At 35.7% G+C, this 17,469-nt stretch overlaps 1 protein-coding gene and 2 long non-coding RNA genes across 4 annotated transcripts; 1 reads left to right on the plus strand and 2 right to left on the minus strand.

Moving 5' to 3' along the window:
- Positions 1–9,309: 9,309 nt before the first annotated feature.
- On the minus strand, positions 9,310–9,792 carry LOC121770334 (RING-H2 finger protein ATL72-like). Its single transcript, XM_042167083.1, has one exon. The coding sequence runs from the start codon at positions 9,790–9,792 to the stop codon at positions 9,310–9,312; it is 483 nt and encodes a 160-aa protein (XP_042023017.1).
- Positions 9,793–11,603: 1,811 nt separating this feature from the next.
- On the plus strand, positions 11,604–13,508 carry LOC121770689. Of its 2 annotated transcripts, XR_006043806.1 has the most exons (5): positions 11,604–12,215; positions 12,293–12,541; positions 12,695–12,811; positions 12,942–13,068; positions 13,145–13,508. It is a non-coding gene; the product is annotated as an uncharacterized LOC121770689 (long non-coding RNA). The 2 variants fall into 2 exon arrangements; XR_006043807.1 differs by lacking the exon at positions 12,695–12,811.
- Positions 13,509–13,632: 124 nt separating this feature from the next.
- LOC121770688 lies at positions 13,633–16,081 on the minus strand. The gene is made up of 3 exons (XR_006043805.1): positions 15,889–16,081; positions 13,924–13,992; positions 13,633–13,836 (listed from the first exon to the last, which is right to left on the minus strand). It is a non-coding gene; the product is annotated as an uncharacterized LOC121770688 (long non-coding RNA).
- Positions 16,082–17,469: the final 1,388 nt, after the last annotated feature.

The following is a 17,469-nucleotide window of genomic DNA, read 5'->3' on the forward strand; positions in this document are numbered from 1 at the left end:
GGAAACATGGGAGAAAAGGGAAAAAAAAGTGTGAATTTATAAAAGCTATGTTTTCTTTTAAAGGAATTTAATTACTCTCCCTGCATTATAAAATAATTTCAATATCTTTTTCCTTAATGTGATGATTAAGGTGCTAAGTTGGGGATGAAAAAAAGTTTGAAATCATACTTACCCGTTGAGCTTGCTTTATTTAATCGAGTCTCAAATAACTATAGCTCAATTGAATATTATTAGTACCCAATTACAGATTGACCTTCCTGCCTAAAGCCAAATTACAAATAATTTGAGAATTCTTTTAATTAAATATTTTCTTGTGTTTAGCGCATTCCTTTTGCTCTTTAAAAATATAAATTTTAGAATGAAACGAGTTTTAATGGACAATTAATAAAATAAAAGAGAATCTATAAAAAAAATATATATTGAATTATTATTAATGCTTATTTTATTAGAGAGAAAAAAGTTGCCTAACATATAAAATGCATAATTTAAGAGATAGATTACAATGAATATAGTTCATATTTTTAAATAATGTAGGTAGTATATATTATCCATAAATTGATTTCATATGATGTTGTATTTAATTAATTAATACCCTGTATCTTTTATCAAAGATAAGTCTAGTTGAAAACATTATTCATTATGTTGAAATAAATTACAATTGAACGAGTTTTACAATATTTTTGTTACAAATTCTTTTCCATCTCTTTTCTTCGAACATCACAAATCTGTTTCTCTCTCTTTTCCATCTTTCCAAGAGAAAAATTCTTTTTTTTATTAGAAATGAGTCACTCACCCCTTAAAAGGCCTCATAAGGGGGAGGGTTATCCACACTTATATAGATTAGATGAGATCTTCACCAAGTCGATGTGGAACAGAATTTAGAGAATTTAACACGCCCCCTCACGTGTGGGCCGGAAAGGACATCGGTCTTCCATCACGTGGGTAGGCAATGCAAGAGAAACCATCATCGATGTGGCCGGAAAGGACATCGGTCTTCCACTCGTGAGGTAGATAAGAGATAAAGAGAAAACCATCATCGACTTGGGCCCGCTCTGATACCATAGAAATGGGCCACTCACCCCTTAAAAGGCCTCATAAGGGGGAGGGTTATCCACACTTATATAGATTAGATGAGATATTCACCAAGTCGATGTGGGACAGAATTTAGAGAATTTAACAATTTGGTAATGCATGTTAATGGAATTCCATTTTAATGAAGAGCTTTAGTTGTATTCCGACTCAGGGAGTGACGCACAACCGTTATGCGTCATTCTGGGAGAGACGCATAACCATCATGCGTCGTTGTTTAGTGACACATAACCATCTTGCGTCGTTGTTTAGTGACACATAACCATCTTGCGTCGTTGTTTAGTGACGCATAACCATTATGCGTCGTTGTTTAGCTTGGAATCAAATTTTGTTCCCAACACAATCCGATGCGGCGCATTCTCATCCCAATACAAAAGGTTGTATTCATTACAACCAACATCATCAGATACTCTAGACGGACGACTTGGTAATTCACGAAAGAATCTAAACCCCCTAGGATTGTACTCCGGAAGTGGTTGTTCACCTTGCATAATAGGTTTACATGGTACTATCTCATCATCAGAAATACCATCAACATCATCAGCACCATCACCATCACTGAGATCGGGGTCTGGCTCTGTCTCAGATAGTGGCCTTGGCTCACCAAGATCATCTGCAACATCTACCTCATCGTTCAATCCAACACCAATATCAGCAACATCTACAACATCTCTCTGCTCATTCATACTACGATCAAAGCTCATATGCTCCACCCTCGCAGATGATCCAATACCACAATCAAAGCTCATTTGTTCAACCCTCGCAGATGATCCAATACCATAATCAACATCTGGTGGGAATTTTGAACTCCTCACAGGTGAATACTCAACAAATAATTCAATACACCAACTTGAATTTTGAGCATTGTTGAACATATACATCATACTTTCATCATTGCAAATCACAGAACATGTATAACTCATACCGGAAGCAAAGACTATACATTGTCTCCATAATAATTCAATAGTGTATTGGTTCATATCTATTCTCATCACATCACATATCATTGCTACCAATTCAGAATAGGAAACACATGAATTTAATATGATGGAGCTCCTCGCACGAGGTGGTTCATAACCAATACCATATGTGGTAGTTGAACTACTCTACCACCTCAATACACACTCACAAATACTTGCATGATTTCTGCATAAAAAACATTTAAAACAACAACAATTATGAACATTTTTCCTACAAGGCCTAATTTTATAAATTTGGTAAAACTAACAAATGAAAGAAAAATAAACATGAATAATGATGAATGTAACTAAATTGATGAGCAAATTACCGGATCTTATGGAGATAACGTTGGAAATCGCCGGAAACCCGAGAGAGGAAATGAAATTGTATTCTGTGCGCTGCTTCTGCCTTCTGTGCGTGAAAAGCTGACTGAAAGACACACAACCATTATGCGTCTTTCGTTAATGACGCATAAGCCTTATGCGTCTTTGAACGACGCATAACCCTTGTGCGTCATTAACGAAAGACGCATAAGGGTTGTGCGTTTCATTAATAACGACGCATAACTCTTATGCGTCACTCCTCCCTTTGAAATAAATCTAATCTCCTTCATTAAAATGGAATTCCATTAGTGAGCTATAAAAAAAAAAAGAAAGAACTCTCTTTGCAAGTCATTTTTACAATATTTTTGTTATTTTTTCAGTTGTCCTCTTTTTCTTGTATATGTTCTTCTAATAAATGCCCACTAATTTCTCTCTCCATTAAAGATAATGGAAATGGTTCTTCCTCTCTTTCATTTGGATTTCTCATATTGTTTCATTATCTTTCTTCTTCCCTCTCTCCATCTTTCCATTTTAGCGCACAAATTATTTCTAAATTAGTTTTCATTATTGTTTTGTCCTACTTCCAATTCTAGATCACTCTTTCTAATTTTTTTTTACAAATGAGTAAAGAAGCAATTAAGTAAATTTAATACTTTAGATTTCTTGCCTAAATATGATAATTTGGTGACTTAAATGTACCCCTTTCCTTCCGTCCGCCACTACTTGTCACTAATTTTCTTTTTAGTCTCCGTCAATACTTGTCACACTTACTTTTTACTATTTTTGATAATGAGTAATAAGCCTCACATTTCATTAACTTATTATCACTCACATTTTATTATAAAACCAATGTAACTAGGACCCATATTTCATTAATTTTTTCAATTAACTTTTTATTACGTTTCTCAAATTCATGTTGGATCAACTTGTGTCAAGTATTGACGGACGGAGGAAGTAATAATTCCAAAGTATTACTCCCTCCGTCCGCCAATACTTGACACAAGTTGACCCGACACAGAGTTTAAGAATATCTCAAACTATGGTGGCCTGAATACAGGAATATGGTTGTTTCTGGATTGTGTATGGATTATAGAATTTGTATGTTTCCTATTATTTTTTCTTATTCACGTACGGACTAAAAATAGAGTTTCACAATAATAAAGTTAAAAACATGGCTATATTATAAGGTAAAAAACATACCTCCGATCTAGACATGCACAAACCGAATCGGACCGTTGGTTAACCGGCAGTTCAGAACCGCTGGTTCACAAACCGGAACCAGAACCGGCGCCGGCGGTTCGGCGGTTCAAGCGGGCTAGTTCGGCGCCGGCGGTTCAGCAGTTCCAACGGTAGGATTCCGGCTAGGACGTAGGTTTTCAGGCTAGGTGTGCAGAAAAACCGGCGGTTTACATCAGAAACCGGCGGTTTCTGACGTAAACCGCCGGTTTCCGACGATTCAGTACCTTTTTCAGGTGGTAGCGTATAGGTGGCAGTGTATAGGCTTGAAAACCGGTCAGAAACCGCCGGTTCAGGCGGTAAACCGCCCGAAATTTGAACATTGAATTTTTTTTATTTTTTTTATTTCTTCCAATTTTACTCCTATAAATACCCCACTTCCTCCATCATTTTTACTCACCCAATTCTTGTGTTAACAAGGATTTCTTTCTCAATCTCAATTTCTCTATTCTCTATCCACATTCTCTCTAATTGCTCAAGTTGTTTACTACTATATTTGTTGTTGTGTTCGTAATTTATCATTTATTCAATACTCCATATTCCATACTACTTTCATTTTGCATTATGTCTTATTCTCGTGGTGAACCGGGACGTGGTGATCGGGGCAAAGGAATTGCCCAAGATCAAAGTAGTTGTCCCCAAAGATCAAAGCGACCTAGTTGTCGAGAATTTATGGAAGAGGTTTCCCGAGTGGCGCTGAACGCATGCAAGTAAGTTCTAAAAAATAAAATTATTTTTACAATTCATAATTTCATAAGATTGAGTTTTTTAAATTTTTTTTGTGTTCCTATTTAAAACTTCAACTTATATAATATTTATAGATAGAAGAAGATCATAGGATGACCATGCTACTCGCTGAAATGCATCAAGGTGGGGGGGAGGGGCGGTGGTAGTTCCCAACAACAAGATGACGAGTACGACGTGTCTATATCGTCAGACTCGGACAACAATAATGATTGATCTCATTCTCGTATTCCGTCTACCACCGGCGAAAATAAGGATATGCCTCCCCCTCCACCCACTAAAAAAGCATTGAAATCTGATATTTTTGTTAAATACTACAAGAGGTCCCGGTGGTAATTCCAAGTCCTAATGATCCACTCTCTCAAGAAGAGACATCGACGTTTCATGCATATTGTAACTATTGTGATAAAGTCTACAAATTTACGAGTGGTGGGGGATATGGCACCCTCCGTCGTCATTTGGTGACAAAGCATCCGGTAGAATATGACACTGCCTCTACCCAAACCCAACTAAACTTCCAACCCGGTGGCTCAGGTTCGTCAAGTACGCCTCTTTTTAAATATGATCCTAAAAATTTTGCTGACGTTCAACAATCTACTGTTCGACAATGTTTGGAGAAAAAAGTTGGATTATCACGTTATTTACTCAACTTGGGACACAAAGTGAACATTTGCTTAGATGTATAGACTGATTGTTTTAATAGACATTCATACATGGACATTACGGTTCACTTTGTGGACAATAGTTTGACTTTGAACAAGCGTTTGATTGGTTTTAGAGAATTTGAGACACCACACACTGCACCTGATATTGCTTCTTTAATTATTCACTGCACCCGAAATTGCTTTTTTAATTATTCAAGTTTTGAATGAATTTCAATTATGCAATAAGATATTTTCTGTTGGTTTTGATAATGCAACTGCAAACACTGCAAGTATTAATGACTTGATTGTGGCTTGTGCTCCGGTTATTGGTGGTAAGTATTTTCATCAAAGATGCATATGTCTTATTTTGAATTTATGTGTACAAGATGCGCTTGAATTATGGCAAAAGCATGTTAGTCCTATTAGAACTGCAGTTAGATTAATCCATCAAAAGCATCCTATTGGCAAAGCTTGGAAGAAGTATTGCCATCAAAAGAAGGTAAGATATACGAATTTTACCATGGATTTGTCTCATAGATGGAATTCGACATATGATTTTCTGAATTCTACTTGGACGCATAAAGATTCTTTGTGTGGATTTTTTAGAACCTATCCCACTTCAGATTTATATCTGTCGCATAGTTGTTGGGATCATAGCGTGAGTTTATTTAAATTGTTCAAATATTTTAAAAATGTGACTGTTGAATTATCGGGTGTTTATTATTGCACTGATGTTCGTGTTTTAGAGCATTGCATGTATATATCACTTGGTTTTAAAACTGCGATGAAAAATGCTTCATCTTCTCCTGAATTGATGTGTGTTTTATATTATATGATTGAAAAATGACTTAAGTATTTTAGTGAGATTCCAACGGTGTTTTTAATTGCAAAGGTCTTGGATCCAAAATGGAAATTAGCTGGTACCTCCAGTATTTTAGATTTTTATTATAACAGTTTGAGTTCTATTGATCTTGGTGCACTTCAAACATTGCAAGCGGATACCAATGACCAATATGGAGTAAACTAACCGAAACATTTCAAATAAACCTCCCGGACCGGTCAATTGTCCAACAAACCTTCGAGTTTAACTTGCGTGCTCTCAACACCGAATGTGAAACCAAGTATAACAGTACCCACCAAGTCAGAAGACCTATCCCTCCTCATCAACATAATTTTGGCTTCGCATTTCAAACTGATTATGATGACCCCGACGCGCAATCCCAATTAGCTGACCTATACAGCTACAACACCGGCGGAAGGTCGACCTTAGGTATGGTAAGTGAGTTAGATTTATATTTCGATTCACTCTTTTCCTTTGGTGATGAAGGTCCTACTCCTCCCGCCCAAATCGACGTCCTCGATTGGTGGGGAACACACGAGAAAGATTTTCCCATACTTGCGTCAATGACCAAGGAGATTTTTTCGGTTCCGGCTTCCACTGTCGCCGTCGAGTCCGCTTTCAGTGTTGGATCACGTGTGTTGGATGAATCAAGAAGTAAGCTCTCCGCGAAAAATATGGAAGCCGTGATGTTACTTGATGATTGGGCCAAAGCTGACGTCAGAGAACAAGAAAATGATTGGGATGATCGTCTGGAGGAATCACAAAAAAGAATTCACCGGGGATGAATCCTAGGCCAACCGTCAACCGCCGGCCAAGCAAGCCAAATAGGTAAGTAATGTAAGAGAACTACGTGGCCTTTGATTCCCTAATGCAAATGAGCATTAGGGATACATAGGCACCTCAACTTAAATTTTAAATTTAAGTTGAGCTTAAGTCTTTTTTCCTTTATTTTTTTTCCATTTGTTTCTACTTTAAAAATATGCAAATACAATTAAATAATTGTATTTGTATATACTCTAATCGGTTAAGTAGATTTCTCTATAAGGCTAAATCCGGGAAACTTTTGACAATTCTACTATAATTGTTGATTGTTAGACTAAACTCAACATTTAAGGTTGAATTGCTAAATGTGTCCTCAATTTAGTTTTGTAGAAACATCTCCTTCGCCGACTAAGAGTGTATATACTTTTAAATTTATTGTTCAGAACTTCAAGTCTTTTTTGTAATTTGTAATTAGCTTCGTTGTAGACTAGTAGTGTCGTTGTATTTAAATTTTTTGTTTAAGACTTCAAGTTTTTTTTGTGATTTGTAATTGTTGTAACTTGTAATCTCAATAAAATTACAATTTTCATCGTGATTTTTTGAATTTTATTTACGCACATTTCATAAATAAATAAATAAGAAAATGAAAAAAAAATTACGAACCGCCGAACCGGCCCGGAACCGGCGGTTTTGAACCGCCCCATGAACCGGAACCGGAACCGCCAAAACCCTTGGGGGGCCGGTTCCGGTTCATGAAAATATTGAACCGTGAACCGCCGGTTCCAAACCGGAACCGACGGTTTTTGAACCGTGTGCATGCCTACTCCGATCCATAATCGGAGCGGATCTATGCCACTGGAATTAAAATAACTAAACTTGACTGGTACAACGCTAGTCGAGCGATGGCCAACTCAATTAATCATTTAATAAAAGAAAAATGTCTAAATTATTGTAAACCGGCAAAGCCAATTCACTAAAAAAACTTTTAATCAATTTTATTCTATCTTTCAATACTAGCTATTGTTTTAGATTTATATATATTCAACATTTGGCTTCGCTGTTAATGCGTCGAAATGTATTTCATATCGTATTTAATTAGATAATAATTTACTGATATATAGCACGAATGGTTGGAATATAATGAAGAATTTATGTGGTCTAGATGTGTGCACTTAATGTTACAAATATTTAAGACGATCTTCTTAATTAAATAACTAACATTAATTTAGTGCTCAAACTCAAATTAGGGGATCTAGGCTTGAAGAAAAAAATTTCAATTTCATGTTTGTGGTAGACTGGTCTCTACCGTTAAACAACCTTTTAATGAATGGGGCCGAAATTGACACAAACAATAAATTATGACGTTTGAGTATCGAAATCGACAAAAATAATAAAGAAATTACTACCCTTAGTTAAAATATATATTTATAACATAGGAGTATGAATAGAACCGTGCATCAACCAAAAGAGAAGAAATGTATATTTAACATACCTCAACATTTTTTATTCCCAATTAATTTCTTGTTTTGTTTCTTCTAATTTTACCTAAAAATTTATGAACTAGAAGTCTAGAACACCAAATTCTTAATTTATATGTAACATAAAATCAATTTTTATTATTAATCTATTTAAATTCGATGATAATGACCATAAATTTTGAGGGTATAGTAGAAACGATGTGTGACATATAATCACTCATACATCCAACTTTGGTACAAGTGTACAACGAATTATTATTCACCCAACTCAAATTAATGATATATATACCATGTCCCCACATATGATAGATCATTTGTCAAACATTGGGACATATGATAGTACTAAATTTATTATTAAATCTCATGAAAATATAATAGAATAAATCATAGGAGAGGCTGTTAGAACTATGCCGCCGACATATATTTTTATTTCGAAAGCTGAAAAAATCAGATTATCTAGAATCACTAACATCAACTAATTTTCCAACTATACATAAATATTACATTGACGAAGAATCCAAAGATTGCTATTATCTAATGCCTAATTAGTGTTTGTTTTGCTAGGGAAAAAAACCAAACAAACTTTGACAAATAAGCAAAACTCGTTAGTTACGAAGCCAATTACTCAATTTTATAGTATTTCAACATATAAATATGCTTACGATCGTTGTAGAATATTCTATAAGATAAAGTTATAATATCAAATTTGAGAACTTATTAATTATATTGTAATTCAAATTAATTAAATAATATCCTTAATTGTTCAAAATTGGTTAACTACAAATTACTTTGCCTTGTGAATATAGACAAGCTAATTCTTGTCAACATTAATAAAGGTAAAAACATGCCTACATTATAGTGGTAGGTAAGCCGTCCTAAATCGCCATAGATTATTTTAATTAATTCCTGTGGAACCTACTCACCTTAAATTAAATGTTTGCTTGTAGATAAAACGCATACTCCATTTATTAAAATAAAATAGTTAACTCTCAAACGTTTTATTTTAAATTAATTAGATATCGAAGCCATGCAAATTATAGTACTAAATTTAATGTTTGCTCATGGATATGACATAATTTAAACTAGTAACTTTCAATAATTCCATCTCCATAATACAAACGATGTAATAAAAAGAAAAAAAAAATTTACAATCGTTTCTAGCTAGTGCATACACTATAGTACTTACCAAGTAATTAAAATAAAATCTTCTAAATCAAGTTTCTTAAAAAAAATCAAGAAAATCTCCTCAAGAAATTACCATGTAAAGCATAGAGCATGATCATGATCTCTTCTTCGCCGCCGTCATAGTGCTCCCTCAGCCGGTGGTTCCGGTGCTTCACCACCACGTCGACTGGGAGGACCGGGCGGCGGCAGAGGGGACACGTGGCGGCGTCCTGCTGCAGCCACGTGTCGACGCATCCTTTGTGGAAAGTGTGTTTGCATTTGAGCTTCCTCACCTCGTCCCCTTCCTCAAAAGGGGAGAGGCAAACGCTGCACTCGGCGGCGGGGAAGCCTAGTGAATTCCCGGCCGCTGAGTAGCGCCCTGATGGGGCCTTTTTGTCGACGATTTTGAGGAATTGGTCGGTGGTGATGGAGCGGTGGGCAGTGGCGTGGGCGGCCCCATGGATGAGGATGGCGAGCTCGAGGAGGAGGACGGAGAAGAAGAGCATGGCCATGGTGTAGATTTGCCCTAGGATTTGGGAGAGGGATGCCATGGTGATGGTGTTTTTGTTTGTTTCAAGTGATGAGGGTTTTTAGTTTTTGCACATTTATATAGGGAATGTTTGAGACCAAGGGATTCCAAATCATGACTTTTCAATCATGAAAATTGTCTATTGTAAGGTTTAGAGTGATTAAAACGATTATTATACAAGTGGGGTGACTATTCATTAGATCAAATTTCAATTTCATCAATATAGAACATTTCTTTTTCGGTATGAAACGGTAGCAGTATTGTTCTGTGCGTTAAATAAAGAGAGAATAATATAGAGAATAATATTTCTATCTTTTGAGGGATGCCACTTTTAGTGGTACATCATATAGAAGAAAATGTACCACTTTAAACATGATTAATTATCGTTTTTGAGTACCATATTTGAATTTCCTTGATGCTACTATATATATGAATCGGTTATATATGATATTTTTCAATTTACCAAATGCGCATTGAGAATAACGATTGTGAAATACTATAGGAAAAAATCACTCTATCGGTCATAAAAAAATAGACAAACTTGTATTTGGCATGAATTTAATGAGTAATTGGTAAAGCAAGAGTGAGAGGGAGAGAGGAAAAAGGTAGTGGATGGAGTGTAACAAGTATTAGTGGATTGTAGAGTCCTTATTATAAATGATGTCTAAGATTATTATATGTCAATTTTTCATATTTAGACTTGGTCTAATTTTGGGGGACGACCAAAACTAGTAAAATTTGTCTATTTTTTAGGACGGATGGAGTATACTACTACCGTCTTTGAAAAATAATCTTGTTCTTTTCAATTTGTGATATCCACTAAAATTAGTCTTTGTCTATTTAGGTAAGTTTTTTTTTAATTAACGAGAACGTCTTTTTTTACTAAGAATATTTTAATTATTATTTTGTTATTGTCTCTCTTATTTCTTTCATTTTATAGTATTAAAATTTGTGTCAATCAACTATCCACCTTTTTTTATGAAGGGAGTTATATAAGTAAATAGATGTAAGTTGTAACCATATTTTGGGGTAGGTAAATTAGATGACGGGCCGAAAGAGTAAAAAGTTTAGGTTACGGTTTACCTAAATGTTGAATGGGAAAATGTCACTTCAGTGACATAAACATTCACTTCAAAGGTACTTAATTGTGTGGTTTCAATGTTCTCAAATTTGTATTAAAGTTACTATTTATTTTTAGTTTGAGGTCCAGAGGCCATGGGACCTTGAAACATGGTCCAACCTTATAATCAGGAATGCGACAACAACTATTATTATGTGTCAAAATTAGCAATTTAAGAATTAAGATCCATAAACTAAAACTAGTTTAAATAATTTATATATTTTGGAAATGAATTCAATATAAAGACGTTGGAATAATAAATGAACCCTACCCTTGCGTTAATTATGATTATTTATTTTGTGTAACTATAAATTAAATCCATGTAACGCATGGTGTTTTAGTAGAAGATAAATGTTTGAAGGAGTTGAAGCAATCCCCCAATTTTCAGTTTTGAAATGAAATTGGTATACATCAATTTGTTCATACAAATATGTTTGTTAACCCAATTTGTTAAATCTTATGATGGCTTGAATAGTTCATTCAGCAGCAAATCCACTCCACTTCCACTCAAGCTTCATGTATCACCTCGCGCTGTAAGCCTAAAATATTATACTATGATAGTTGAAATAGTGATTGGTGGTTATATAGAAATGTTATTAAGATTTATTTTTAATTTGCAGGTGAAGATATACGAACATGTTATTAAGATTTATTTTTCATTTGCAGGGTTTTATTCGTACGCCATAAACGAACATTTGGAAAGTTGGCCGGACCTTGACATAGAGGAATCAAGAATCGCATTCAAGCTTGATCAGAACATGTAAGATCAATCCATCTTATTATGTATTGATGATTCAAGTGTATGGATGAACGCAGATGGAGGATGAGCATAACAATGAAAGCACCAGTTGTTAAGGACCTGAATCCCTAACGTTCAGTAGAATGGAGAACAACTATGAAGAGATAAATCCGACGCCCGTGAGGGTCGGTGGAGGACGAATCTGGGTGGCTGTGCGCGGGTTCCAACCCGTTGGGCAGCGACTGCAGATCAGATATAAATCCCGGCTGTGCGCGGTGAGATTCCGTCGGGTAGCAGGTGGCGTAGGGATTAAGGATTCAACGTATTATGCAAGGGACTTGGCCAAAATAATATATTCATTCAAGATGATTAAAATGATTACATTCTTCCCTATTTATACTGGTCATACTGAGATGTTGAGAGAAACAAAGAAATGGCCGTATATCTTCGGCAGACTACCCTAGTGACGAGGACAAATCCATGGTCGCTTGCTAGTATACGACCACTATATTAGCACTCACCTAATCAAAGCAAGATCAGCTTATGCAGGATTGGAGATCAAGGATCTTTTCAACATGATTCTAAGGTAGTATATCAATCTCATTTTTCGTATCAATATGGACTACTCCTTTTTCTTATTTTTTTTTATTTCTATTTTGTTAGAGCTATCAACATGAAGATAATATTGTCATAAATCCAGGTGCACCGATTTTTAGAATTAAGATTATTTTGTTGTTATGCATAAAACGAACTTGCACCTCTATGTTTAGGTAGTATTAGTAAGATTGACAGGTGACATTGTGTACAATCCTCCAAGAAGCGGGCCAACTCTTTGGGAAATCGGTGTTCCTGCTTTCGAGTGGATCCGCAACCTGGGCTTACTAACAAGCTATACATCAATCACGTCGAAAAGTAAGTTCAAGTTTCAGCCCACCAGTCAATTTCTTTTATATTTATATAAAATCATCAAGAATTGATGTATGAACATAGCCATCACCAAACCAAACTAAATGAAAATAGGCTTCTCGAACCCTAAAGCTTGTTAGTTTTCTCTCACAAATGCAGGTATAGGCAGTATGGCTTATGGGATAGATATACAGATCTTTATCCTAACAACGATCTGATTTATAACATCAACGATAGTGATTATAGAAAAGACTGGTTCTTTGCCCATGTTACTAGGTATAATAATACAGGCTCTATAATCCTCAGCAATTGTTCCATTTAGAAATACTCCTATAAAACATCTCAACTTTTCCATTTCAGGGTACAAAATTGTTAACTGATATATTGTGTGATGACCATTTTGCAGGAAATCGAGCTACAATAAATACAAACCTACGACATGGAAGATTCTATTTAACTTAACTAATATCGACAACCTTGGAGTCTATACACTCAGGATTGCCCTAGCATGTGCCAACTTGGCAAATATACAAGTATAAAATGAATGCATAGATACTTATTTTCGTGGCACAAGTTATTGACCTGCATGCTTGATCGTATTAATCTCAGGTATGGATCAACGAGCTGAAGACCAGCACGCCCCATTTCTCAACGGAGAAATTAGGGCGAGACAATGCAATAGCAAGACACGGGATTCATGGGAGGTATTGGTTGTACGGAGTGGATATAGCAGGATCTCAGCTTGTGGAAGGGGAAAACACCATCTATCTTAAGCAAGCAACGGGGAATAATCCTTTTGTTGGTGCCATGTACGATTATATTAGACTCGAAGCTCCATCTCAACAAGATCAAGACTAATATTTAACACACACTCGCATTAAGGCAGTTTATTTTCACAAATTTTTAGCTACTCTTAGATGCCTAGATAACTAAAATTTATAGCACATGTTTGGTAGACATTTTTGTTCATAGAATTCCATCCCTAGATGAGTTATCTACCTACCAAACATGCTTTTATTATACTATTACCATGAAGTTTAGGAATTAGCAAATCGTGTTATAATAACAATTTCACTTAATTTAGTGTGTGCACAATATAAATATTTCAATAATCCATTTCTTAATTGTCTAAAAAATGTGCTGTCAAAAATACCAAACAAATATCACGGTAAAAGAACTTGATATAAATTCTGAGATTCAACAACTTGAAATAAGAATCATATCCAGAACAGAAAAGGCCTTACAAAAGACTATCTCTTTTCAATGTTCACCAGGCAAACACTTGATGATGTCCAAGTCACCTATGTTGACGGGAAGCAGTTCACAACATTAGGTGTGCTAAAAATGCATGCTACAAAGATACCGAGCAATATGAGATCTTAAAATACCTGGATCGACTATGCTGAGGCATGAAACACGGAAGTATTTCCCACAAGCTGTGCCCAAATCTACATTGTCTGGTGTGGCATAAGTGAGTCAGTAAAAGATGTACACAAACTCAAACTTTAGTTTCTTAAAGTGACTTAAATAAAACAAAACTCAACTTACATGAAAATAGAGCTAAAGTATGTGCATATAAGGTTATAAAGATAGTGTTTTAGCAATGATCAAGGAGAAATTGCAAAAAAGTTGAACTAAAGATAGTTGGAGAAACTTGATAAGCTAAACGTTATTGGCATATATCTATGGGTGATGAGATAAAGGAATCACACTACAGAGTTGATCAGCAATGTACATACAACAATGCAACACAAAAGAAGGATAGACAAAATTAGAAAATAAACAAAGGCTTGAATTCATAAATGTCTAGTGCAATCTTGTGTGCTAGAATGAAACTATAGGAAATTAGGAGCATAACCAGTGTGCTAGAATATTAGGAAACACAAATAAAATTCATCTATATGTTGCAGAAAAACAACAAAGAACTATCAAATTCAGCAGAAAAAATAGATAGGTATAATGTAACAATGCAATATCAATGCTCTCCATTTCTGAAACAAAACTACCACAACAAAAACAATACTGAAAAAACCAAAAAATAGGAAAAACTAGTAAACTCAGTTCCGTTGTAGTGGTGAACGCCAATTTTGGCAAGCATGGCATAGTACTCAATCTCCGATTTCCTCAACAGCGGGCAGTTATTGGAGATCAGTATAAATATATACATATATAAAGCCACAGTTTTTGGTTCTCATTGCCCACTTTAATGAAATTTCTTCCAATCATATGTTAAAATATTAGAACCATCTTGAAACATACATCCGTCAGATTATGTATCTATAACAAGAAGCTTATGCCAACTCTCAAAAGAGTCTTTAAAGAGTGCAGCTACCTTTGTGACCAAGAGGTAAAACAATTACCTTCAAATTAACTGCCTTTATATGTTTAAAGCAAGAGTTAATAGGTGTATCTTTTGGTACTAAAGCTGATTAAATTATCAATCAATCACATTAATCAAATCAGTTTGCAAATAGAGACAAAAATCAATCTCAATAGCCGGAAGATTTTAGGGGGAATTAGTGATGCAAATTGATATATAAATACCGGTTGCAGTGATACCAATTCAATCATCTTCATCTCTTTCTACCATCTTACTGTTAATTTTGAAATTTCTGATAATTTTGTAACATTTCAGGGGGAATAGAAGAGCATAAGAAGAAAGAAGATAGTGAAGAAGTAAGAAACTGGATGTTGTGTCAATATAAGTGCATAGTGAGTTTATAAATCTGAGAGAGAAGATATGAAGATACAAGTGCATAGTTCAGTTTATAACAGTTCACATATCTTGAATTTTACTAAAAAATTTCACCTCTTACTTGCAGTGGGGTTGGGTTAGCCTCATTCTTATGAATTAAATGGACAATGTGATTTTTGGTTGTTGTACTGAGATTCGAAGGATCACTAAATCTGTGGTTTTGGTTAACCGGCTTAAACTTCATTTGCTCATCGACATTGCAGGGAAGAGAGAGATGATTCAATAAGAAGAAGGAGGCGGGATGTGTATTTTTAATTTTAAGTTTTAATAGGCCAAACCAAATACCTTCTCCAAATCTATCCCTTCCAAATTTTGCATTTGTTTTTATGCTTTACTTCTTGATTTTCCTTTAACATCTTCGTTTTAACAAGAAGTAGAACCAAATTAACCTAAAGAAAAGTTTAGATTGAATATGCAACGTGGGAATACAAACATCCAATAAGCATAACAATCTTCCCTACACATGCATGGATCTAAAGTACAAGAATCAATTAGGATAAACAAGTTTCAACATATCCCCAAAATTCTGGGCACCTTCAATCATTCAACCTAACTCATCAATTCATACTTAAAAGGCAAAGTAAAAACTAATTCTTACCTTTATTAAGAAATCATTTTGAATAATTATGGAGAAATCTTTAAGGAAAAAAGTAATGGAGGGAGTGGAGGTGTCTGCAGCGGCGTAGAGTGGTCAAAGACGCCTTCCGAAGCCGAGAATGATGTTGGGAGGATATGGAAATTTTCACCCTTTTGTTTTTCTTTTCCTCACTTCGGAAAACCAAAGCAGGAAGTTGAAATTACATTATTTTTATTTATTTATTTTTCTTATTTTATTTTTATACTTGGTTTTTAAATTAGGTGAGGATGGTGTCATGACATAATTCGAAAATGAAGAGATTTGGTGTCTATTTTCTATGTATTTCTTTTTTTTCACATTGTATCTATACTAATCTAAAGTGATCGTTTGCTGAAAAGTCAATATTACCCTTTTTGGCGGGAAAGTGTGCAGCTATTGTGGTTACCCTTTTTGTCATTTCTCAATATGGCAACATTGGACAGAAACGGCAAAATTTATTGGACAAATATTGGTCCAATAGAGAGAAAGCTTCTCAAGGAAATTTCAGATAATAAAACACTATCACATGTGCTTGCTGTCAAAGGAGATAGGTGAGAAGAAGAAAAATAATAGGAATGAAGAAGAGAGAAGCCCAACGGTGTCAAAGGAGACAGGTGAGAAGAAGAAAAATAATAGGAATGAAGAAGAGAGAAGCCCGACGGTGACGACTGCATCTGTGCAGACCCACCACATCCATCTCCCTATCATGGCATTTCTAGCCGCTGCTTCGCCCATCTCCAGATTCATCCAAAGATCCAATCTTTAACAGCCGGAGAGTGATTGTATCATCGCCGGCGTGGAAGCGGAAGCAGCAGCGGTTGTGGCGTAAGAAAAGAGAGAGCGATGAGAGAGGAAAGAGATAGAGAGAAGAGTCGGCGTCGCTCGCCAGCGACGCGACTGTGCAGGCGGGGCAATGCGAGGGGTGAGGAAGACGGGGCAGCGAGGGAGAGAGAGCCAGCGAGCGAGCGAGAGAGATAGATGGATTTGGTTTATATGGAGGCCGAGAGGCACGACTACGGTATTGTGCCTTGCTGCGGCGGTGAGACTGATGTTTAGAGGGAAGCTGGTGTTTAGCCGTTCCTCAGATTAGAGGGAGGAAATGAGGGAATCGCCGGCCATGGCAGCTAGCGGGTAGGAGGAACGACGAGTGTGGGGAAGGGATATAGGAGGAACGATTAATTTAGGTTATGTATGCTATTTGGGCTATTGTTTGGGCTTATAGAGAGGTGCCGACGCCGGAGGAGAGAGAGGCGTGAGGAAGAGAGGCGCCGCCGCTTCTCTATTCCTTTTTTAGGGATTTCAATTGGAATGTGAATTTGGGGAAGAATTAAAATAAAGAATGTGAACGAGGGAGAGATACGATGGGTGAATGGAGTATAATTTGGGGGCAGCCTCATTTTATTTTGATTTGGGCTATCTATTAGGCTAAAGTAAAGTCGGCTGCAAATTTTTTTTTTAAATTGATAAGTGGGCCGAGGTGAGTAATGAAAAGAATGGGTTGACTTTTATTTAATTAAAATATTTAATATTTCATCCTCATAAAAATAAAGACATTTTTTATAT

Source organism: Salvia splendens, chromosome 16 (assembly GCF_004379255.2).
Source record: "Salvia splendens isolate huo1 chromosome 16, SspV2, whole genome shotgun sequence".
In the NCBI taxonomy this organism is placed as follows: Eukaryota; Viridiplantae; Streptophyta; class Magnoliopsida; order Lamiales; family Lamiaceae; genus Salvia; species Salvia splendens.

What these genes read in the sequence shown, in the direction of transcription:
- LOC121770334 (XM_042167083.1), bottom strand. Translation starts at nt 9,792, where the DNA reads ATGGCATCCCTCTCCCAAATCCTAGGGCAAATCTACACCATGGCCATG.